General features: G+C 48.2%; 1 protein-coding gene across 3 annotated transcripts in view; it reads right to left on the bottom strand.

The window, feature by feature from the left end:
• Nucleotides 1-6,776: 6,776 nt before the first annotated feature.
• EPHB2 (EPH receptor B2) overlaps nucleotides 6,777-25,495 on the bottom strand; it is a 125,875-nt gene continuing 107,156 nt past the window's right edge. Inside the window, exons 7-16 of one of the 3 annotated variants that reach the window (XM_026067381.1) lie at nucleotides 22,430-22,592; nucleotides 21,651-21,759; nucleotides 21,364-21,431; nucleotides 19,144-19,266; nucleotides 18,460-18,707; nucleotides 17,587-17,802; nucleotides 14,454-14,603; nucleotides 11,068-11,261; nucleotides 10,207-10,362; nucleotides 6,777-7,560 (exon numbers count right to left, since the gene is read on the bottom strand). In XM_026067381.1, the coding sequence (XP_025923166.1) occupies nucleotides 7,452-7,560; nucleotides 10,207-10,362; nucleotides 11,068-11,261; nucleotides 14,454-14,603; nucleotides 17,587-17,802; nucleotides 18,460-18,707; nucleotides 19,144-19,266; nucleotides 21,364-21,431; nucleotides 21,651-21,759; nucleotides 22,430-22,592 (1,536 nt within the window). In that variant the 3' untranslated portion in view covers nucleotides 6,777-7,451. Of the gene's footprint in view, nucleotides 7,561-10,206; nucleotides 10,363-11,067; nucleotides 11,262-14,453; nucleotides 14,604-17,586; nucleotides 17,803-18,459; nucleotides 18,708-19,143; nucleotides 19,267-21,315; nucleotides 21,432-21,650; nucleotides 21,760-22,429; nucleotides 22,593-25,495 lie in introns of all 3 variants that reach the window. The other 2 variants (XM_026067380.1, XM_026067382.1) reach the window with 2 other exon arrangements.

The following is a 25,495-nucleotide window of genomic DNA, read 5'->3' as shown; positions in this document are numbered from 1 at the left end:
AATCCATTTAAGGCTTGCTGTCTTCAACATCCTGCAGCAACGAGTTCCACCATTTAGTCGTCATGCTTTGTGCGAAAGAGCATCTCACTTCACCTGCCTTAATTCCTTTCCTGTGAGAAATAGTGACTGCTTCTTATTCACCTTTCTCACGCCTTTCATGATTTAATGGCGTGAAATTTCATATCACCATTGGTTGCCTCTGCCAGACCAAGAAACAAAATCTATTTAATCTCTTCTCATACCTCCCAGAGCCTTCTGACTCTTCTTGTAGCCCTTTTCTGTATTTTTTTTTTTTGTTTCAGTTCCAATGTATCCTTTCCAAGATGTGGAGAACAGAACTACTCCCACTATTTAAGAAGTCAGCACATCACAGATTTATAGGCCCATAATAATGTTATTGCGCAAAGGCTACTGAGTGCTATTTGTTAGCGGTCAGATCCTGTGTGTTTATTCTCAGTTAGCAAAGGCCAAGCAAGGGTGTGGATTTGCCACGCCATGTGTCTCAGGCTAGCGCCCACAACGCCTGCGAGACGCTGTCCAGATGGGATCTGGTGCTTTTGTCATCTTCCATCTCCCAGACTCATGAACCAGCTGGCTCACCACAAACTGCAGTCAATGGTAGGCAGCGCAGAAGAAAGGACATTTGGGGGAAGAAAGGAGATTTGACTGTCAGCTTAAACCTCAGGCTAGAATAACATGATTCCCCCTCCTTATTCCCCCAGGAATTCTTTCCGTCAGCTTTTGTTAACAGTTTTTGTTAACATAGCTGTTTTGCTACTAAAGGCTCATCAAAGTTTCATTCTCCTCTCCTAGACTCAGTAGGAATCACCAAAAGACACAGTAGGATATCTGTGCAGAAACTGAAGACTGACTCCAGAGGTAGAAGTAGAAGCAACAGTTGGGACAACTGAAAATTCCTTGAAATGAAGGAACTGGAAAAGCATTAAGCCAAAGTCTGTTCATCCTTTTTCGTGAAGGCAAAACGGAGTTCCTGAAAAAGATGAGGCATGCAAGGTCAGGTCACGTGGCCTGTTTGCAGGAATTGCAGTCAGGGGCACTGTGAATGATCAACAGCCCATGGCTGGAGGAAGAGCGAGTCAGGGAACAGGCTGTGCTACAGAAACGGGACTACTGCTGCACTCCCCAGGGCTGCAGAGATGCAATTTCCTTACAGGATTTGAAAGAAGAGAGCGAAACTTCTGGATCATTTATAAGACAGTTAAGAATTAAGTCAAACGCAGATTTGCGGGGAGAGAGGACTTCTCACTCCAAGCTCCATATTTCTGCAGTGAGCATTTATCAGTGAAGCGGACGGGAAAACCACAGAGGAAGAGCAATAGGGTAAACCCTGGGAACGTTTCCGCACAGGGATTTTGCGAGGAGCACTGCGGAAGATCGCACCACGCATGGAAGCAAACACAAACTGAAGGGGCATCTTGTCTTCGGAAAGAGCTCGACAGTTGCAAGCAGCAAAGCCATCCTGGACAAGTCAAAAGGCGAGGCAAAATGTGTCTGCAGAGAAACCAAATACATACATTCTGCTTGGCGAGGAGGACTCCAGCAGCTCTCGGTAATGACAAGATGACAGCAGCAATATAGAAATGTTTTTGTGGGAATCACTCATGAGACAGCCAGTGGTAGGGACGCACTGAATCGTGAGCACAGCGGAACCAATATCATGAGCAGATTGAACATATTGGAGCAGTGCCCAAGTCCCGGACAGAGCTCCTGGACGGAGCTGCCAGACAGAACTTGGTTGCGTGGCCTGCAAGCAGGGACAGCTCAGATCATACAAAGGAAGATGATCGCAACTCTGAGGACATGTAATTTAGTTCAATTGATTTACGTAATGGACTATTGATCCTAGCTGAAAGCATGTCAAACACCAGCCTCACTGAGAGATTATGGAAGGAGGGGAGCACAGCAAAGCAGATAAATTTTAAGATGTCTTTAATGGCGTTGGACAACTGCCAGCAGAAGGTAAAAATGAAGGTCTTACTACATTAGTTGTTCCTAAAACTTAGAAGGGGGAAATGCTGAATCCTGTATGCGAAGGACATGTAAGCATGGAAAAAATGATGAAGATGGAGGAGAACTACATTAAATGAGCCTCAAATTATACATACAAAATGGAAGATGAAATACATTAAAAAACTAGACTCTGTTGAAACAAACCAGACAATAATGGTAGTTTCAGACACTTTGGATTCGTATGTCCAAGGCCAAGCCAGCAGTAGCATTATTAGAGGATACAACTACTAATGATGCAGCAGAGTTAAAGCCCTGACTCCAGGTTTCACATAAATCAGCCTGGAAAAAAATAACAAGAAGTTTTCTCAGCTTTTCAAACTCACAGAGAGGTTTTCTCTACAGGCCACTGCTAATGTGTGTGTGTGATGATTACCAGAAAAAGAACCTTTATTTGAACACCAATCGAAACCAGTTCAAGGGGTGTGGGAAAGCATTCCTAGAATAGCCAGCACCAAATACTGATAAAACATCCTCTCTCCTTAGCTCACGAAATGCCAGACCGGGAGGCAACTCTGCACCAGACAGTGCTTAAACAGGCAATGAGAAGAGCAGGATCCTGCTGGCCAGTGACCCCTTTTATGGAAGATATTCCAAGCCAGAGCTGCAGGAAAGACCATGAGCAATGCCTTCCCCTTAGCCTTGCACGGGATACTATGTTATTTGTGACCCTGCACATGACTCTCTTCTTGCCAAAACTAGTGCAAGCTGGTCCAATGATGCTAAAAAGATACCTCTGCTATATAATGAACCCCTCTGCATTTGCTTTGTAATAGCGAAATACTACTGCAAAACCCGTAAGTCCTGTGACCGCAACATTTACCCAGCTCGCACGGAAGTGTCGCGCATGGATTATCGGCACTGAACGCTACTGCTCGGTAGTGAGGACGATACGGTGAGGAGAAGCCTATAGCAAGCAGATCCTCAGTTGCTGCAAACCACAAATCACCATTAAGTTTATGCAGGATGTTTCTGAGACTTTTAAGGGGGGGAAATTAAAAAAGATTATATGAGAAGGGGGAACGCAGTTACAGTGCCCTGTGTTTGTGTCCCCACAGCTGGTGCAGGCAAGTGATTCTTCATGGCAGTGTTGCATGTTATAAGTTTGCTTTTCCTTTTGCCTGCATTAACTCTTTGCTGTTAAGTCCAGCTAAAGGGCTGGAGGCAACAGTTGAAAATGACCCACTAAGTATGGTACCATGGAGACTTTTCCACCTTTATACTATTCGTATATGCTTTGCTTTCTCCATTCTGCCCTGTGATGCTCTGCACAATCTGAATTTATCATTGGCCAACGGACTTAATAGCATTTTCAGTCTGGCATCCTGCTCAGCTCTCCTGCTGGTTGCCATCACCAGACGTGGGTGACCCTCAGCAGTGGATGGCAGTGAAAACAGCGGAGGAGAAGAGTAGGTCTGGGAGGTAGCCTGGAAGGTGGAGGGGAAATGCAAAAATTGCAACAAGCTGCCTGAAAAATCTCATTGTGTTTTCTTTTTTAAGTATTCACACATGCACACATGCACACGCACAACAGTATTTCACAGTGTCAGTGTTACCAAGTGACTTTTCCCCTTGTTACTTGTTCTCCCCATGAAGTTGAATTTTGCCATTAGACTCATATTTCACAGCGGTCCATCTGATACCCACGAAATAAAAATGTTAAAGTCGCTTCAGTGACTCTGCCCTCCACTGGAGCACGCTCCAGAAGCATTTGCAGCCAGAGTACTTTACAGGAACTTTGTTCCTCTTGCTCCCAGGAGAACGGGAGGGATGCAGAAAATAGAAGTGCTTTATGGATCATTTCTATTTTCAGTCCAGTTCTCCATTAGTCCTAAAAAGTCAAATAGAGACAGATGTCGCAGTGATGCCTCGTACAAGCAGATGGGAATGTGTTGCTTTTAGTACTGACACCATGTGATTTTTGGTCAGAGGAAGAAGCAAGGATGTGCTTTCTCCGTCTTGCAGACAGCTGCCATGGCCTTAGCGAGCGGTGGTGCTCAGCTCTGTATGGTCCCATCCTTCACAGTGGATTGGGTCTGGTAGGTAGATGTGTATAACGCTAGCCAGTGAGGAGATTCAGTGCATTAAGACAAAAGGTCTCCAAATGAAGAAGACCTGAAGAGGCCTTCCAAGCCCTGTCTGCTGGTGACTGGCTCTGAAGGGACGCTGCCTGGACCTTGCTCCTCCTTGGTGTATGCAAGCACATAATGGATGGCAGAGAACAGTCAAGAACTGTCTGGGAAAGACCCCCAAAGGGCATCACGTGCTCCTTCCACGTGGCTGCCCCGCAGGAATTTGCTGGTGAGTTTTCCGGACGGACAGCTCTCCTCGTACTGCAAAGCTTCCCTTGTCCTTTAAGCAGCCAGTTGGTCTTGGTTAGACAACTTGGCACAGCACCGTGCTTCCCTCACCCTGGACTGCCACCAAACGCCTTCGGATATGCCTTTGGGAGAGACTGACAACTGCTCCTCGTTAAATCACAGCAGCTACAATGCGAGACAGAGATGCATCACGTGAGCGCTTCTCACCACTGCTTTGTGTTTCTTTGGGACAGAGAGGGCACGGAGAAACCTCCCGTTTCTCAGCACGCCCTCCGCAAGCTCTTGCTGTGGTTTAGTTGACACCGTCAGTTTTCACATGCCTCTCTTTAAAACTGAGTCCATTCCCTGATCAAGAGCAGTGCTTTTTAAATGCAAGGACGTCAAAAGCATGTTCTAACTAGACACACAGGCTGGATGTAGGACCGGCAGCTGATATGTCCAGGTGTCACCTACAAACAACATGCCCACTCACCCCTAATTGTCTCTAGACCAAATTCTGTCAGGAATGAGATCTAGGGCAAAGGCATTGATTTCAGAGAACATGCACTGAGGTCACTGAGAGCAGAATATGCTCCAGAGTCCACAGCCCAAACCTGCTGCAGATGTTTACATGACTACAGATGTACTTTGGGGCCATGCAGGAACAGGGAAGTACTGTATACGGAAGAAAATGCAATCTAGCTCTAGATATTTCTGATGAACAGTGGCCGGACAGAAAAGTCCTTCATTTAAGGCTCCTTCTGCTGAAGCTGTGCATCAAACATTTGGACAGTACAAGAGCTAAGCAGAGAAGTAACTCACACTTGCAGGGAACGGTCTGCTGCCACTCATACGTGCTTCGTCATCGGATCTGATCTGAAAGTGGAAAATGCTAAATACTTTATAAAGGGTCTTCTATTTTACAAACAGTCTAGGGAGACCTTGTCTGGCCACAGGGGGCTAGACAGATTGGGACTTTCATCCACAGCAGCCACAGGACCGAGCTCCTGTAAAATACAACATACCAACTCCCAAAGAACGTGCGTCCAAACACCCCATGCTGCTGAAAATGAGTGGAGAACCCCATGAATGACATGGTAACAGCAGACAAGGGCTTGGGAATGCAAGACATGCTGGACAGGGCCAGGAGATGCATGGAAATATTCCACACGCGGCCAGAGGAAGGTGGGTGACAGTAGGCGTGTTTAAAAGGATATGAGGTGGTGCTGAACCAGGAGCAAGCCCAATTATTTTCATTTGTATTCCCCCTGCGCTTTGTTGGTGGTATTTACACATACCAAAGACCTGTTCAGTAACTAAAGCATTTATTTCAGTTATTTATAAATCCACTGACTGACCATTCAGCTTCAATCACTGCATCTTGCCTACAGAGACCTGGGCTACTTGATCAGAGTTTCCACCTTTGCTGTTCCAGACTCTCCTAGAGGTCACCGGCTGAGACTGAAGCTGCCTCAGAGTCTCCAGTGCATCATCTAAAGAAGGGACTGCATGTCCAAAGGGCACGGAGCACATCCACGCAGAGTTTGGTTACTGAAGCGAACCATCCGCAACCTGGCCATTAACATGGTCCACCCTCTGAGAAACCACACGCCGCAAGCTCCTCTTAGAGGACCGGGGTTGCGCCCAGTGCGCTTACCCTGCCTTTCTGCAGTACGTGCACCAATCCTCTTCCGACACCTTTCTAAGCAGTTACACGTTTCCAAGGGGCTCTGACAGCCGGCCGTGGAGTCATCGTTCCCTCCCCGCAACCCATCCGCCCTCCCCTGCTTTTCCCTCCCCCCTGCAAAAAAACCCCCCTCCGTGATGCTGCTCACCCCTGCATCAGCAGCCCTGAATCGAGCAGGTGGTCATTTCATCTTGGCAAACAACCGGAAGCCCAACAGTTAGAAACATCTGTCAGGCCATGACAAATTGCAAAATAACAAACAAGCAAACAGGAGGAAATGTGCATATAAAAAAATTTTTCTCCTGGCATATTGTCAATAAGCTGCAATATCTCCTTCCACAAGGAAAGGATTTAAGTTCTTAAATGATATGATGGTTGGAAATGTCATTTCTTTTTCATTAAAAAAAAACAAAACAAAAAAACCCCCAACCAACCAAAAAATTCCAACCCCAAACTCACAAATTGGTGTTAACAAAACAAGGTAAAAGGACAAATCTCCAAACAACAACAACCGAAAAAATAAAGGTACACGTCAGCATTTGTAATCAAAAACTACTACATACTGTACTTGGGAAGTCTTCTGGGAAAAGATCATTGGCATCTAGTGAGGACATCACTAAAAGTCTTGTGCATATGATATGTATGAGACAATGATGCCATTGGAGGGTGGATGGACGGACCCTTAGGAAACTGTCACTCACAAAACTGTTCCATGACAAGAGAAAATAAGAGATGTAAAAAGGATTGGTTTTCCCCMTCCCCCCCCCCCCCGAGTGTTACAGATTCCTTCTTATTTGTCGGAAACAGCCTCTTCTAGTCTCAGTTTGTTTAAAAAAAACCCCAAAACTTCAACTTTTGAAGAAGTCCATCAATTTCTGAGATGCACTTGGTTCCACAGCACCAAAGAGCTTCAGCTCTCTCTTCCCTTGGGCTTTCGGGAAGGGTGGCTGGCTGTGGGACATTCCCAGAGTCGCCATCCCACATGAGAAAGAGAAGTGCTTCTCACGACTTTTCTTTGTGTTCATCTTCTTGAAAAAGTCTCATTGCTCCAGAGGTGTCTGGGCCCAGCTGCAGCAGCCTTGTGCAAGAGGAAGTAGATGAAGCTGCTCTTTTCTCTTCCTTTGGAGACTCCCACTGATTTTGGAGCCCTTTTCAAGAATGCAATTGCTTTATTATTATTTAAAAATAATTCATAGTTTGTTTTTTTTTTTTTTTCAAAATAGTTGTCTTTTTGTTCCCTTTTTCCATTGCTTAAATTCTAGAAGCTCTTGGCGACTTCTCATTATTGATGATAGGACGTTTCTTCCTGTTGCCATGATCCTCAGAGCAGCTGCCTGTCTCTGGTCCATGCAGAACACTCAAGAACTGGAGCTTGGACATACAAGGGCAAAGGGGAGCAGGGCCTCGAGGAAGAGGAGTATGACGACGTGTAGCTATCAAACCTCCACAGACTGGATTTGGTTCATCTGTGCTCTCATCACCTGGATACTGTTCAGAATTTTCTTCTGGTGTCCTGCTAAAGTGACCCCAACTCGCAGAATGTCCCTTTGGGAGGAAAAAAAAAAAACAAAAACCAAATAAACATCAAAACAATGAAAGAAACACCAGAACTAGCCTGTGTCTGGAGCCCATTCTTTCCACTCTTGGAGGCACATGGAAAGGATGTGCTACACCTTCACCAACGTGAATGCCATTCCCTTCATGCAGATGATGGCTGTTCTTACTACTCTTACGTTGTTCTGATGAGACCATGAAGTCATAACCTTTTGCTACTTATCTTCTGTGCTAAAGCATGGCAAACTAGTGACAATTTTTGCACTTTTTTTTTTTAATACATATTAGGCATCTGAGAAAAATGAAGCTCAGGCCAAGAACATGAGTGTGACTCTGCATTGGTCCTATCTCTGATTTCTCGGGCTGGGTTTGCTACTCATCTGCCCAGTAGTGAATAAATCTCAGTCATGAACTCTTTCTGCTATGGAACGGATGACATTCATGAGATTTGACCCCTACCTGATATTGTAACTATAAGGATTTTCCATTGCCTTTTCTCCTCCCCTGACTGTTAGGAACAGACTTAAAAAGAAGTGTGGCAAAACCACTGGTTTTTGAGTTGAAGTCATTGGGCAAGGAAGGGTAAACAGGAAGTCAAAGGAAAGGTAGGAGAAATCCTCCAGCACAAGAGTGACACACGGCAGCTTGCTCCAGACCTCATCTCTCCTTGGTCAAAAAAAGGAGCATAAAGAAGGAAAGCTGGGCGGGTGACTGTGCCACAGAGCTACGCGTTATGGCTGGTGGCAGCTGACTGGAGACTACTGCAAGCCCACGCTCTCCGAGATCATCCTGCCAGTGAACATCCAAGCCACAGCCTTGCTGCCACTCAGACTCTTGCTCAGCAAAGCAACGGGAAACCTGCTAGAGCATTACGTGACTCTGGCACCAGGGATGGTGTCCTTCACAGCGACTGCTCGCCTTGCTGAACAGGCTTTCCAGTCCGCCCCCTCCACTGCCCAGACGTCTTCCTTGGAGGAGTTTGCTACTTTAAGTTCTGCTTTTGTTCTGATTAGGAACAAAGCTCAAACTTCTCCCTAATGTCTGTAAAATGGAATGAGACTGCGGCCCTGCATGGCCCTGTCCTTCCTAAGCTCTCTGCCCCAGACACAGGTCCTTTGGTGTCCTAGTTGTCCCAGCCTGCAGAAAAAACAGTAGGAAACCTTGCCGGTAGATCCATGTTGAAACCTGCTGGATCTGGTGAATTGAAGCAGCCTTCAGTAAATGTTTAAACTTCACAGTGTCTCTCACATTTAAACAGTGTCTCATGGCAATTCAACTCCGTTTACACGATTACCTCCTTCTGCAAAGCCCAGCAAGCATGAGAAGGTGGTCTCAAGTAAGGTTTCAGCATGATTTCCAAAGGAAAAAGGACTAACTGTCCTCTCTAGGCTTGCCAAAATTGGTGGGGACTTGGGAATGAGCTGAGGGTACTCTTGTTACTGTGGTGAAGGCAAATGAAGAGGACTTGGAAGACAGTGTGATGGACATGGTAAGGAATCAGGAGAAGTATCATTTAAGGCACACTGAACAAGTCCATAAAAAAAAAAAAAAACAGGCTTCATTATTTGGACTGCCTGCAGAAGCATGTGCTTTTAGATATATTGCAAATAGCAAACACCAAACTGGGCAGGGTTGAGTTATGGTGTGGGTGTGATGTCCTAGTTTGGTATCAGTTTTCCTTCTCTGTCTCTCAGATTATTCGGGCCTTCTCCCTGTAGTACGAACAGAGCCTAAAATGTGCCAAAGTCATCTCCAGGGCCCTGGGGTGGTACCACGGTTACACTGAAACATTCAAAACTGCCACGTGAATTTCCCGGCAGAAAATAAGAATAAAAAAAAGCCAGAAAAGATCAGGTTGGCTGTTCTGCGAATAGATTCTGATTGAGTGGTAGTTTTAAACTGTGAAATTAGGCACCTAATCCAGGCATAAACCTTCCTGGTTTACTGGGCACAGAGACATTGTGGCACTTAAAAAGCACTAAGCATTAAAGCCATCTGTAAGGCAGGGTTTCTACAGCTAACTGCAACCAGCCACAAATCTTTCACAGGCATGAAAGCCCCAGCTAGCCTCAAGAGATTTCAAACCCCACCACAAATGGATTTCAGCTGCTTGCTTTCTCTGAAGAGCTTGCTAAAATTTTGCCACTGAAGAAAGTTTTTAGTGGCTACAGGACGATTTCAGAACAAACTTGAAACCATCTGGGCCCTCAGAGGTCTTTCTTAAGCAGAAATTTGCTTGCAACATGCTCGTTTCTATCAGCAATCAGTCACACATCCAAGAGGACTGCCGAGTCCAAAAGCGTTCTCCAGTTGCTGGAAAACTGCCTGACGCTGCCTGAAATCTCCATTGTTCTGCTTCGTTCCACGGGGGCGGTTTGGAGATCCTAGTGAGGACTTTCGTTTTCACAGTGGGGTCATGCAATCTGATACCCAGTCTGGAGATGAGGCAGAGTGAGCAGAATAGGAAGGTTCTGCACAAACTGAATAGACCAAAAGTGGTTCCACAAGATAGCGACTCTAACATACTGTAAAAGTAAAACCATATCATATAAAAAATAAAAATAGCTTAATAATGGTCAATTGTTAAACTACTGAGGCTTTTTCTACTGCTTTGGGACTAGAAGCCTAGGCACTTACTCTACAGTCATCTGAGATACTACGTCAAAGGTGGTGAAGCCAGCACTGGCAAAGCTCTCCTTGTACTGGCTCATTTTGATGGCATCCAGCCATTCATCCACAGTGTTGAAGCTGGTATAATCTGGGATTGTGCGGTCAAGTAGAGGGAGGTTGATCCTGAAACACAAAAATGGAGAATGAGCAGAACAAGCAGCAGCAAGCGCATATATTTCTGCACCCTCCATCAGCTGGGGGGACCTGGACGAGCATAACTCACTCAAACTGCCTGCATTGCAGTGAATTACGACAGTGCCACCCAGAAAACACTGCCTAGCTGAGGGAGGGATTGTGCAGGGCACCGGAGAAGAATGCTGGTCAATCTGTTTCTGGATCAGTTCACCCAGAAGAGGTAGGAACAATCAAAGAGAAGATGATGGGGTGCAGCTCTGAAATCCTGGATGCACAGGGCAGCCAGCACATTAGCAGAGCTGGGCCAGTACTTTCCACAAGTCACTGCATCCCCCCAGTTCAGGGAAAGACCATACTGCCTGATAAAGCCTTCTTTGCCTCCACTGCATGGGCTTGGGCTACCAAAGCAACCATACCCATCCAGCAATCATGTGCATGAAGCCATGCTGCTCCTCTAACTGTGCAGAGGACACTGTCCAACTCAATGAGCCTTCTGTGTTCTTCCAAATCTACGCTGGCCAAGGAGAGGAACCAGAGTGACTATTTTTTACTGTCCCTCCTACCAAACACCACAGGCCAAACAGCCTCTGCAATAGCTAGCCCAGAGAAATGCAAGGATGGTGTCCATAAGGCCGTGCAGGAGAGTAAATCTACAAGCGGAAGCCAAAGGACAAGAGAAAGACAGATACGTACCCAGAGGAGAGAGGTGCCATGGCTTTCAGGCTATTGGGGTTTCGGATCATTTTATCTAAGGTGTTAACAATTTGCCCAAATTTGGGTCTGTGGTTTCGGTCCTTCTGCCAACAGTCAAGCATTAGCTGGTGCAGGGCATTTGGACAGTCCATAGGGGGTGGCAGCCGATAGTCTTGCTCAATAGCATTTATCACCTGCGAGAGAAGAAAAAGAGATCAGTGCAATGGGAATAGTGCCTTCATCCCAGAAAGGAGGAGGTGGCCAAAGAGAAACCCATTTAAATCATAACGTTCTTTTTTCTCAGCTTCCGAAGGTGACTGTCATGGCCAACCATAGGTCCAACAAAGCTGCTCTCTGTCCACTTACCGTTGCCCATCTCAGCCACCTATTCTTGTAGCAACGCCCTGCCCTCCACTCTCTCTAAATCCCAGCCCTCTGCCTTCTGTGGTGTCCTCTGAAGTGACGCCAGCCTTGATCAGCCAACAGCGAGTACTCGTGACGAGCCGTGTCTATCAGTCTCCTAATCCGGGGAAAGAGGCCATCTCCGTTACCTTTCCAAGAATGTGTGATCCTGCAGCTCCAGGCATGAGAGAGTTAGTCAAGAGTCCGTGCTCTTGGCTGGGTGGCTGCACTGCTACTGTGTCTACACCAGGGTACACAGCACACCGAAACAGCTCACTGGAAGGAGAACACCCCCATCGAGGGAAGGGTCTGCTCTTAAGTGAGCTACAGGCAGGGGAGCTGCCCCTATGTTTTCCTTCCCCCAGTAGTCCTTTCTACTCCCACACCCTGGTCAACATCCTAGTCCTTCCAGGCAGCACTGTCATGTCATGGGACCAGGCTGGGTGTGCTGAGCCAGCAGTGAGAGCTGGATTTCTCCACAGCCCTGTGTACATGCAAATCCGAGCACTGCTTCATCCACACAGGGAAGGCAGGACAGAGACCTTGGTCAGCAGAGCCACATGCAGGAGAACTTTACTACAGCATGCAGAGGAGGGTTGGAGCACACATCACCTAAGCCAAGCTACAGCTTTGTGGGCCACTGCAAGAAGGTTTGGGCTGCTACCTGTTTGGTCTCTCCTTGCTGCACCACTGGAGCTGGGAAAGTATTCAGCCTTGCCACGTACAAGGGAAATAACACACACATGGGACTAGTGGATCTTCTTCAAGAGGAACCCCATCTCCCTGTTGCCCAGCTCTGCACTTGCAGTCTACCACCCTTTCCTGGGTAATCAAGGAGGAGGGAGATGCAGGATTTCTTCCAGGGGCATGTGCCTTTCTGAGCCTTGGACACTAGAAACAGGCTTGTGCGTGGCAACAAAAACCAGAAGTGCTGCAGTGACTGAACTCAGGGACCATACTCTGAAATGAGAAGCTCCCCAAGGAAATGATAAAAAAGGGGAAAGAGAGACTGACAAAACCCCGGTGGGGCTGGTGGAAGGGACCTTGGTGAGTCTTGTTCAACCTCCTGCTCACAGAAGGATTATCCTCTACACTTGATCAGAGTTGCCATGGCTTTGTCCAGCACACTCTCAAGGATGGAGATCCCTTTGCTTGTCTGGTGAGCTATCCCAGGGCCGTACCACCCTCCTGGGGAAGGATTAGCCATGTCTGGACAGCTTCTAGGTGAGTACACTGCTCAACAGAAAGGTTGCATAGAGAAAATGAGATACTGCAGTTGGGACTGGGAGAGCAGCAGGGAAGGGGTGGCAGAGAGGTGACAACGGAGGTGCTGTGGGAGTAGAAAGCTGCCGCTCCAGGTGAGGGTGGGTGGCAGATCCAGGACAAGCAATCCAGGGTGTGAGGTGAGGTATCTGGTAGGATTTAAGATTGATTGTGACTCCAAGGAGGTGAGAGCAGGAGGGCGCTCCAGATATTGATGTGCTTGGGCAAGGTGCTGGGCAGGCTGACCCGAGACAGATGGGGGCTTGCACCGCTGCTGCCAAAACGTGCCAGATGGAAGCAGTCCTCCCGCCCATCCCTTCCTCCGAGAGGCAGCCCTGGCCAAACAAGAAGGTGCCCCCACTGGGCCTGTAAAGGCCTAACCTGAGGAATCGCTAGTGTGCTTTGTGCAGCTCTTGGCTCCTGTTCAGGGACTCTCCTGAGAGATGCAAACCGTCCCCTCTCCCAGCTCTCTCTCTGGATGGCGGATCTATCCGAGACAGAAAGGAGGGGAGGGGACACACAGGGGGAGCGGGGCTGGGGAAGAATCATCACACAGGCATCAAGCTCTTGGCTCTGGCATTGACCGATTCCCCAATAAACCACCCGCCTTGCTGCCAGCGGGCGCATCCCGCGAGGGGGCACAGGCTACGCTCGCCGTCTCCTCTCTTCTCCCCAGCTTCCCCTGGTGTTCACACCCTTGGGTCAGGAGGCTAATCTGCAGTGAATATCTGGCACGTGCTAATTTGCAGCAAGGACCAGTAGCAATTAAGTGGTGACAGCTTCTGGGATGCAATGTCCTGCAGCAGGAGAAGGGGGAGAAGAGGCTGGAGGAGGCAGGGGGGGAAGAGATGCCGCGCAGCGAGCTGTGCTGACAAGAAGGGCACAGGCTCCGCCATCCCCGCTGGCGGAATCGGCGCTGCCGGAGCACGGAGGGCTGCAGCAGGAGAAACCAGCACGGGAAGAGGTCCAGAGGAGGAGGGAGGGTGGAGGGGCAAGGGATGAGGACAGCAGAGGGCTAAGCTTATAGAAGGATGCTGAGGCAGGGAGAAGGGCAGTGACACCTGGCTAGAGGAGATGTGCGAGGCTGCAGGTGATGATGAAGCCCTAATGCGAATGGGAAGGGAATTAGCCCCTGTGAGACCACACAGAAGTGTCTTTCTTTGCAAAACCAGCCAAGGGCTACTGCTTGGAGCTGCTGGGCTACTGGGCACAATTCACTCGCCCCTTCTACATGGCAGAGGAAAATCAGAAAGGGCCTACGTGGTGCTTCTGCCTGGTGAACAGCAGCCTGGTGAAGTTGGCTTTGTACTATGTTGGTGCTCTTCAAGTTTTTCACACCTTAAATCTGTGACCATTTCCATTAGACTTTTTGGATCCCCACTGCTCTCAGGTCAGTGGGAACATTTCTTTTTCTGTCTGCTCCTTATCTTCCCCGATACCTGTCAACTACAGCTGAGGTTGCTCACATCAACCCTATCCTACCACCGTGGGTCTTGTACAGTCCCTAACCTCTGCTGCAGCAGGACAATTGGACCAGAACAAAGGCAAAAGTTATCCCCGTTATTTCTTCCGAAACGGTTGACCTTGGACGCATCTCCCACATTTGGAGAAGGCTCCAGCTATGCTGCAGACTGAGACTAGCTCTAACCATGCAGGGAGCTTTGGCCTTGCGGTCTGCTCCCGATTTCAGTGTTTCTGCTCCTTGTTTCTCAATAACTTACATCTTGATTGGTCATATCCCAGTAAGGCCGCTCGCCATATGACATCACCTCCCACATGACTATTCCGTAGCTCCACACATCACTGGCTGATGTGAATTTTCGATATTGAATTGCCTCAGGCGCTGTCCACCGTATCGGGATCTTCCCACCCTGCAGGAAGAAACAAAACAAAACAGAGGATGGTGAAAGAAAGATTGAGAAAAACTGAAAAAGAATGGTGTCCAGAATATTTGCACCCATTATACTAGTAAAATCCTAGAAGCACTACTGGAAGGGACCTCTGAAGTCTCTGGTCCAAGCTCCTGCTCACAGCAGGGCTATGCCTAACACCAGATCAAGACAACCATGGCTTTGTCTTAGAAGCCATGTCTTTGTCTTCCAAGCCAAGTCTTGGAAACTTTCCAGGATGGAGAATCTCCCGCTTGTCTGGTGACTTGTCCCAGGATTGCACTTAGGCACTACCTTCTTGGGGAAGAAGCTTTTCCTAATATTCAGCAGAGCCTCCCAAGCCACAGGTTTGGCTATTGCCCCTTATTATATCATCTGGCACCACTGTGAAGAGTTTGGCTCTGTCTTCTTTGCAACTGCCCTTCAAGTACTGCAGACCACTAATACATCTCCCCTCAGCCTCCTCTTCGTCATATTAAACAAGCCCAGCTCCCTCCACCTGACCTTGCAGGTCATCAGGCCATAAATTTATTCAGAGTGTAATTACAGGTATACTACAGTTCCCTCAGCAGAACTGTCCCAGTGTAACGTGCACCCTACAAGACCACACAGAACTGTCTTTCTCTGCAAAACCAGCTGAGGGCTACTGTTTGGGACTGCCGGGCTGCTGGGCACAATTCCCTCGCCCCTTCTACGTGGCAGAGAAAAAAATCAGAAAGGGCCTACGAACGGTTTCATTTGTCGGTACTGACTACCTACTGCTAGAGTAATCTCTGGAATGCCAAAATGCCCATTGCGCTTGTAGAGCCTTTTGTGGAGAAATGAATGGCGAAGAATTTAGAAAAATCCAAACTGATCCCCTTTAAATCTCCCTCCACCCTTTTGTTGTTAACTAGCTATTTCAGGAGCAGAACAAAAGGAATTAAAACAGCATCCTCTTCAATTGTTCTCCATCTGCGGGCTCTTAAAAGTCAGTGATAGACCGTCCTCCTGAGCTCCTCACGTGTTGGTCTTTTGGCTGATATATATGCATAATCCGGCAGTCTTAGATCCTGCCTGTTTCTGGAGACAGAGATGGAGTGAACATCTTCAGTATGGCATGCTTGGTTACTGATCGAGAGATGGGAGGAACTGGGTACGCAGTGGGCCGCCAGCGATCCTGCTGGGCAACAGCAGCTCTGCAGAAATCAGAAAGACTATTCTCTCCTCCCAGAGAGGAGTTATGCACATCAGTGCACAACACTGACATACACAGCGTGCGGCCACGGGCTTTGCAATGTTCTGCCTAAGCCCTTGCAGCCTCCTCATTTCCCACGAGCGTCTTTGGACTTCGGCCATTCCCAACTCAAGGGACATTCTCAGGGGAAAATCCACCCCTGTGCTGGAAAATAAGCAATTTTATCTGAGGTTTGTGGCTGCGAGATTAAGATTATATTTTGTCACTGGGTAACTATCACATCTTATTATGGGTCTTCTAGGACTTAATAGGACTCAGACTCTATACATGCTAAAATAATGAAAAAACATAATGTTCCTTAAACTTCTCACAGCCACAAACCTCAGACAAAATAACTTTTTTTCCAACAGTGGGGAAGACCAAGCATTCCGTACAAAAGGCGATGTTCACTCCATCTCTGTCTTCACAGACAGGCATGTTCTTTACAGAGATCCTGACAAGCAGTGGATTTAAAAATTGACTAGAAAATAAGCCTTAAAGTGGGAATTATAGAATGTGGGTATTTGGAGGAGTCTCATGGGAGCTCATTTCAGTGAGATGAGTGAAATCTCCCACCTCCTATTGTACCTGCCTACAAGTACAATAATAGGAATAAAAAAAACACAGTAGTAATCACCAGAAGCTCCCGTGTGTTTAGCTTAAGAAAAAGAAAGTTAATAGGCATAAGGATCACGATGTGCAAATACTTACAGGAGAAATAAATTTTGCTAATGTTTCTAAAACCTGTAGGATGGCTGTATTATTAGAAAAGCCAACAGTTGATGTGCGAAGCTACACAAGTTCAGAAGAGAAGACAAGTGCACATTTTTAGGTGTTGGGTAATCAACCACCGTTGCAATTCACTCAGAGCTACGGCAGATATCACCGGCAGCTTCAAAAAAATCCAGGAGACAATTTCTTACAGATCATGCCCCAGCTCTATCACAGCTCATTTCCAAAAGTCCTATCATAGGCATTGTGCTGGATGATAGCAGAGATGCTCTCTGCCCTTATAAACAACGACGTCTATGCAAACTACTGGCTGCAGTCTTACTTAACAATAACAGTCTCCAAATTAGCCTTTAGCCCTGGTGTACGTTATGTAGTTGAGACAGGCAACGAGTCCCCAGTGATGCTTACGTCACTGATACTGCAGCATCCCTGGGAGGGTGTTACAGGCCATTTCTGAGAACATTTCTTTCGCTGTTTAATTCAGCGAGTATCTGCAACACGCTTTGCCAAGCATGGATTCACACTTCCGTCTATCATTTCTGGGGCAGAGTCCATGACAAGACATGAAAAAGGATCACTGCCTCCCAGACAGCACAACTGGATAGTGGCAGGACAAAACCAACCCTTGCAGCCCTGGTGACAAATCCGTCAGGTTGGCATCTTGGAGGACCCCAACCTGGGCCACACTGGATGGGTGCAATGCATCATCCCCAGCTAAGGGCTTTATGAGGGACATGCACATGTGTGCAAACGTGGTGGAAGAATGCTCAGTTATTCATAGGAACGACTATAGGGCCCTTCCCCATCAGCAACTATTGGAATGACATCTGGGTAGGACCTTGCAAGAGAAAATCTTTCCTGGTTCATCTCATTGGTCTTTTCCCATCTGACACCTTCTCTCCAGTCTTGGTACCCTGACAAAAGCATTCCCAACCTGTCAACAGGGAATCCTCCCGTCTCTCTCCCCGACTCTTTGCTTAAACACCCATTCTTCCCCCTTTAGAAGAGCAGTTTTACCAGTGCACTCGTGTAGGTGGGATCAGAGGTGTCATCCTCCAGAAAACGGGAGAGGCCGAAGTCAGACACTTTGCAGACCAGGTTGCTGTTCACCAGGATGTTGCGGGCGGCCAGGTCCCGGTGCACGTAGTTCATGTCGGCCAGGTACTTCATGCCTGCTGCGATGCCCCGCAACATGCCCACCAGCTGGATCACGGTGAACTGCCCGTCATTTTGCTTAGGGGAAGAGAGGAGGAGGCCACGTGAAAGGAGCATATCCACAGCCTGCCATGGCATGAGGTCAGAGAAACAGCAAGTAGCCTCTGTCTATACAGCATGTCAAGACATAGTCATGCCGCAAGAACTGTAAGTTGCCTCTCAAAGCATGATGGTGGAGAGCTCGCAGGGGCTAGAAGTCACTCTCACACCCCTTACAGACATCACTACGGATGGGTGCTGCATGCAAAGGCAACAGCTCTGCCACACCTTGCACAGGAAGATTGAGGAAGGCTAATCTATTCCTATTAAGCAGGTTATCTCCCTTCAACACAATGAATTATTCATCTCAGACTGAGACCTATAAATATTTAGGCAGAAAAGCTGGAGGTGAAGTTCTGCTGTGATAAAGCTAATAGCAGAACGTCCCTCCATGTTCACAGAAGCAGAGTTTGTAAATGTATCTGTGGGCAGGTACACATGTAGGCACGGCCTAAGGGTACAGCTGAACATGTGCATGTGCACATCTGCCACGATGCTGTCCCAGCTGCAGGGGACACTGGGCAGTGAAGAACAGTGTTATATTGGCACAGGATCACACCCCCAGGGACTCTCCCCCTCCAAATCCTCCTCTGGCCCAACACATCTCTGGGACAGTGCACTCTTAGGACCTCATACCCGTAGGAAGGAGTCCAGTGAGCCGTTCTCCATGAACTCCGTGATGATCATGACTGGAGAACTCTTGGTCACCACTCCCTCCAGGTGGATGACGTTGGGGTGGTCAAATTGCCCCATGATGCTTGCTTCACTCAGGAAGTCCCGTCTCTGCTTCTCCGTGTAACCAGACTTCAGGGTCTTGATGGCCACAAAGATCTCTCTCTTGCCGGGAAGCTTAAGATGCCCACTGCACACCTCACCAAACTCTCCTGTTAAAAGGGAGAGAAACAGGTATGGCGTGTTGGCCTCCCAGACCTCTGCCTTCTTTGCTGAGGAACCCTTCTACAGGGCTCCAGCCATGCCCACCCTTGAGCCGTGCATGCGCAACCTGTTTTGTGCTTCTTCCTCCTTTCTCCACCAAGAGCCTCCCTTTAGGTGAATGCATCCTCTTGGTGAGGAGCACTGCACACTGCTCTGTCTCTGCATATGGGAGAACTCCTTGTCTCCTGCACTGGACATGCTTCAAAGTCCAGCTTGTTCTTGCTAGTCGAGGCAGACTGGGGCTAAGTATAAGACCTTACTGAAACTCTTTATGGGTGAATTCATTCTTCAGTCTTCCTAGTACATGTACATCCTCACCAAGGCCTGGGATCATGAAGGAGAGTGTATTGTTGAGGGCCAGACATACATTCACAGTTTACCTACCTGCCCCAATCACCTGCTCGATTTTGACACAAGAGATATCGATTTCTTTTGCAAATTCCCTGACAGCCTCATTTGGATCTTCATAGGTGAAGGGGTCGATATAAATCTTCATCCCTGGAGTCACTGCATAAAGGTGAAGGAGAGAGTCAGACAGACAGATGCAAATGGAACGGCTGATAGTTACATCAAGAAAAGGAGTAATCTCTGTGTGTGTGTGTGTGTGCACGCATGGGGTTGTGCATGCACAAGCATGTGTGTAAGGATGTGTGCATATGCCTGTGGGCGTGAGCATGTGTAGGCACATTTGTGTGTGTGCATCTGGGTGTAAGTGTCTGCGTGTAGGGGCGTGAGCACTGGTGCATATGTATGAGACAAATGCTGTCAATGATGGACACCTTTTTTGACCTCAGCAAGTCACATAACCAAGGGCACGAAACAGACAGCAAAGCAGTTTGAGAAGGACTGGGTGAGGTTGGACTGCTGAACCTCTCAGAACGGGTCTGACCAGCATCCTGTCATGTTCTGAGAGGTTCCTGCAACACTGAGGGCTTTACAGGCTCTCCATGCCTTAGTCATTTGCTAACCAAATGCTGTAGGCTCTCCATGGGAATTGCTGGTGGGAAACTGAGCCTTGGATCAGCCTCTTGAGTGACGACGTGGCTGAAAAGCCACCCCCCCCCAAGCCTGTTATCGCTTCATCTGTATCCTGTGGCATCTAGCCTATTTCAACAGTTGTGAAGGCACAGCTATTAAAGCCATCCCAGCCTGAAGCTGTCATGTTAGGCACCAGACCCTAGGAGAAAGTGTGAATGTATGTTTACACATGCAGTAAGGACTGGCAAACAACTGAGAGTTGCATTTACATAATTTTCCTTTAAGAGTGTCATTTTTACTGGTAAGTTATAGCAACACCAGCCAGCACACTGCTATTCTGGCTCAGAGGTGCAATTCAGCTCTCCACCTCTTGGGAAATGTTTTTGGGTGTAACCGCAGAAGCTACTGGTGTTCTCCAGGTACAACCATTTTTTTGGATAAGGCCCAGGTCTGTACAGGAACAGGCGTAAAAAGGCCAGGAATCCTGAAGCTGCAAGTATAACATGAGGTAAGTAACAACTGAGATTCAAAACATAGCAGAATTATAGTGACAGGTCTCTAGTGAGGGGGGGAAAAAAGGAATTCTAGAGGACATGCAGCCAGGGGAGAATGAGGAGGCATTGGGATGAGGCAGGGTCTAGCTGGTACTTGATGGAGCAAGAGTTCAATCTTGAAGAGAGTCAGAAAGCGAAGGCTGCTTTAGAGAACGCTCCATCAAGTGCACGGTGAGGTTGAAAATAGGGATTTTAGATATGAACGAGTGCCTTGCAATACACAGGCATGTCGGAAAAGGTACGCTGCAAGGGAGGGAGGGGATTCTGGGAGCACCGCGATGGGCTCTAGCAAAGGCACCATGACGCACGTGGGTTCTCGCAGGAAGGACAGCACTCCCCAGGGTGTGGGTGAGTCAGGGTAGGGGTCTGGCTGCTGCACACAAGCTGAGCAAAGCTCAGGAATTGAGCAGCAAGAAAAGGTGTGGTTCTGGGACCGCAGTGCAGTAGATGGTCAGGCTTCAGAAGCACACGGAGGGGCGTGTTGCAGAACATGCACGGATGACCACAGCAGGGTTGGCACCTGACAGCATGCGTGCCCAGAGAGCACAGACCCTACCAGGCAAGGCAGGGATCTAGATCATACAGGACATTGGAGGTGGGAGATGGAGATGACATGCGTGGGTGATCTAGACCATGCTTGCCAGCCCGAGTTGTGATTACAGGGGATGCAACGTGCGGGCTCAGGAGTGCGTGCTGTGGGCTACAGCAGGAGTCTAGGAATGACGTGGTGAAGCGGAGGTAGGATTCAGCAGATGCATGCTGACACGGTGGGGCTGCCGGACACAAGCCAAGGGGCATATAACAGTTCAGATCCCTCCAACGACTCCCTGGAAGAGCTCCACCTTTTCAGTCCCAAGGGCGGGAGCTTTCTCGGGGCAGGGATCAGAAGGCATCTGGGCGATATTTCTGAGAGCCCTGGCCAACAACAGAGCTCTTTCTTTCTAAGCATGCACACGAGAGCCTGGCTAGGTGGGCCCGAGCCCTTCCCGCACGACACAAGGAATGAGTGAACAAGAACACAAACCGAAGAGCGAGCGGACCCCCAGGCCTGGCGGGGGGCCGCGGTACGTACTGTGGCCACTGGTATAGTGCTGCAGCTTGTCGGTGTACTCGGAATCAGCACGCTCAAAGCCCCGTCTTCTGGAAAGAAAGGGAGTCCTGAATGCTGGGCACGGGTCAGGCTGGGGTTGAGGAATGGACTGCACAGGCATCCCTTTCCCCCCTAAACCTTCCTCTCTCCATCCTCCCCTCTTGCATCCCTGCCTCCCTCCCTCTCTCCTTGTTGCCCTCTCACCCAGCCCGCTGGTGCCCAGTCTGGAGACTCACACAAGCCCGGGTCGTGCTCTTGGGTTGACCTACCTGTTGCACACAATCACGATGACGACCAAAGCAATGAGGAACACCAGCCCTGCTGCGGAAGAGCCAATGATGAGCGGCAGCTTCTCCTGGATGCTGGTCTGGTACTCAGCTGACACACAAGGAGGAGGGAACTGGTTATTGCGGCACAGGCTGGGTCCACGCTAATAAATACATCAAGGCCAGAACATGGGCCCCTGCACTGACCTGCGTTTTCAGGGCCATTGCTAACGTGCTTCCTGGCATGGTTTTGGCCTGTGCCATCTAGCACCATTCTGGGCACGGCTCAGGGTTGGCCGTGACAGGGACTCTTCCCTAACAGGAAGGTTGGATGGAGCTATCCTTTTGGGGTGGGAAAGCTTAGGCTTGTGGATGCAAGCTGTGCCTTAATACCTGGCCTCAGGGCCAGAAAACAGGCTTGGCCTGTTTTATTTAGCAGTACAAATTTAGTAGATAGGGACGCTAGCTCTGTATTTGTCACAGACAGCTACACAGAAAAGAAGCATGGAATTTTGTTTCTTCTAAATCCAAATGAGTGGACAGGTCTCCACGCCAACAAAGCTTGGGCAGAAATTGGCCTAGTCTGTGCAATTCCCTGCACGGACCACCAAGTGCCCATGCCTCTCTCCAGGTCCTGTATCAGATAAATGTATCTGTCTAGTCAATGATGAGACTACCAGCAAGGGGATCAGCACTGCTGCCAGTGCATCTCCATCTTGCTCAAGTCTCTCTGCACCCTTGGGTCCTACATCACCATTATGCAGAGGCAGCTGAAGACTCACCTTCAGTCATGGTCTGGAAATACATCTTGCCGCTATACCGGCCATAACCAGCTACGGTACGTGCCCGCACCTGGAAGACGTAGATGGTGCCAGCTTTGAGGTTTTGCACTGTCACAGTGTTGGTGGGGCTCTTCACTGTTGTTGAATTTAATTCACTCAGATCCTGTCAAGAAAACAGATTTGTCATCAGAAAACAGAGTCCTGCTCCAGAATCAGGTGATATATGTCTAGAAGGAAACACAGAAGAAAAGAGCAATGTAAGTGGCATAAGTTCAGTGAACAGGGAGACCATGGAGCTGAACAAAAAGGCCGTTTTCCTGACTCTTCCCCCAGGCAGGGAGCCACAGAAGAACATATGTGACTATCACTGGGCTAGCACACGTCTAGAAATGCCCTGAGTAAGGCATTAGCTACAAACCTAAGTTAGCTTTTCCAGACCTTGAACTCAGTGGGAATGGGAGCTGCTTTTGTTTTCTGCATCCACTTTCTCTTAGCATTGTCTTCCTTCCTCACGCTCTCCTTCTGTGTCTGATCCAACCTTGGACCCTTTCCATTTGTTCTTCTTTGTTCTTCCATCCGATGGATAGCCTTTGCAAAATGCTTGAAGGACTTGCAAAAACTATTTCTAAAAAGTCATGTTTTACCAGCCAAAAAAAGCCAAAGAGAAATGCCAACCAACTTAATTTGGCAGACAGCTCTTCTGAGCGTCTGCACGGCAACAATCTGCTGTAGTTCCTGGAGCAAACAGAGCCACATGTACAAAGCTAGTCCAAGACTGGGTGCCAAATCACAACACACATCTGAACCTGTGGGATCAGGTGCGTTAGAAGAGCTGCTCAGATCTGGTAACAGGGTGTTGCTGGACACTCTGGGGATGGATCCTGGGGTCCAAAGCTCCTAGACTTTTATGGGGAATATTGTTTAGCAATAGCATTTGGGGATGTCAAACCACAAGAGCCCTTCCCCTCCCAGCCAAGCATCTGCTGAATGCAAGGTGGTCTTGACCTCCATGGTCATGGACATCTCCTTTGCTTCACCGCAGGACTAGGCATCACCAGAAGCTAGCAGCAGGCTGTATGGATGTATTCAGTAGGGTGATCTCCTTGATCACACAAACCTTAAGGGAAGGCCACGTTAAAACATTGCAATTGCCACCTTAATCTCACCATCAGGAAGCAGAGAGGCCAGCCAGCCAGGGTGCCTGGGTCAAGCTGCTTTCCAATAACATTTAATCAGGTGTCGAGTGCCTCACACAAGAAATCTGAGCCCCGGACGGAAGCAACGTGGATCCCAGGCACAGACGGGGATTGAGGGAAAGTGATTAGCAGAGCTCCCAGCCAACACCTCCTCTTTATCCTCTAGCTCTCACTGTTTTCCTTGGGGCTGCTGACCCCAGACAGAGCCCCCTCCAAGGGCTTGGGCAGCATAGGGGAATGGGAGGTCTCGCTCCATCCTGGGGAGGCATGGGAAGCATCAGGCACAAGCTTCAGTCCCAGGCTTGGGAAGGTTGCTCCCTTGCACGGCTGATGTCCAGGAAAGTCCTCATGGGCCAGGTCGCCCCTTGTGCTGGCACACAGCAGCTCTGGGACCAAACTGGAAGGAGCCCTTGCCAATCGTCCTCGGCATGAGCCCTGCCCTGGGGATGCTGGGAACTCATGGGTAACATGAAGGCTACACCCAACTCTACTCCTACCTGTACTAACCGGCTGTCAACCACCACGGTTCCCCTTTCCCTTACCCTTCAGCTGACCCTGTTAACCAGCATTGCTTCCACACAGTAAAGGGCTCCTGCATCTCCTAACACATTTGAGCCGAACATCTTCAAACAATTGCAAAATTGCTTAGTGCATACGCTAAGCCCAACGTTTCACCTAACGAGGGGTGCTAATTAATCTGTGCAGTGTTTGAAACTGCMCAAGCAGTGCAGTCAATCCCTGCCACGATGCGGGAGAAGCTAGGAAACCCTGCTAGGTTTCCCGCTAGGAAATCACACAAGTTGTCACCACAGACTGAACGTGTCTTGCAGAGTTTCGGAAAGCAGCCTTTGCATGGAAATGCTCACCTCTCCTGCAGGCTGGGTGGGTGGGTGTTCAGGTGTGTCCCTTGGTGAGGGTGTGCAGAACTAGACGCATTTGCACCTTCTGCAAACCCACTCAAGAGACTTACTGTCCCTTCACCATTCCGGCTGGAAACCCTTTTCATCCTGCACATTCCCGCAACTCTCTCAGATATCACTGGCAACACTGAAAGTCTCCAGGTCCCACATTCTGGGATGAATTTGGCAACCTTGAACAGAAACTACTCTGTCCTTTCTAAATGAAARGAACTTTTTTTGTTTTTGCTTTTTTTTAATAAGACAAATATTGCCAGGTCTATTGGTGCCTCTTGGAGGTAAAAAAAATACATTAGGGAGAGGACCACAGTGAAGGGGGGTTGTGCAGTGTTTGGGTGACAATCTGCACTGACTTGCTCTAAGTACAAGGGAAAGAAAAATCATAATGTTGCCTCTGTACAGGCATTTTAAATAATATCTAGTAATAGGAATGTTGTTAATAATATGCCAAATTGAAACAAAAATATACCTTTGTTTCAGGTAATGTGAACAGCTCCCTTTAACATCAATGCACTTATTCTAATTTTTAAATTTATGTCTTTATACAGAAGAGAATCAATTTAAAATGCAGAGCCAAAACACTTGATCTAAGATGCATATGCTACTATCCTTACATTTGAACTGTTTTTATGCTAATAAAATATAATTTCCTAACAGGAAAAAATTCCCATTAGAAATAATTTAACCAGCTCCAGAGATATTTTCTGAGCATTCAGAAGCACATGGGACAGTTTGCAATAAAACATTTTGGAAGAAAATCACATCTGTGCAGACTGGCAATGGAGTGAGAGCACACCTGGGATGTGTCACACACCCTATCCAGACTGAGATTCCAAATGCAATATTGATGAGAAACAGGGGAAGACCACGGCAGATCCAAAGCTATGCATTTTGGGATTGCTTCCAGGGATCAAGTCAATGGCTTTGAATTTTCAAAACTCAGCACTGCAATG

This window comes from Apteryx rowi, unplaced genomic scaffold, assembly GCF_003343035.1.
Source record: "Apteryx rowi isolate R43461 unplaced genomic scaffold, aptRow1 scaffold_259, whole genome shotgun sequence".
Classification (NCBI taxonomy): domain Eukaryota; kingdom Metazoa; phylum Chordata; class Aves; order Apterygiformes; family Apterygidae; genus Apteryx; species Apteryx rowi.
The sequence above is the reverse complement of the archived record's forward strand: the minus strand, read 5'-3'. Positions and strand labels throughout refer to the sequence as shown.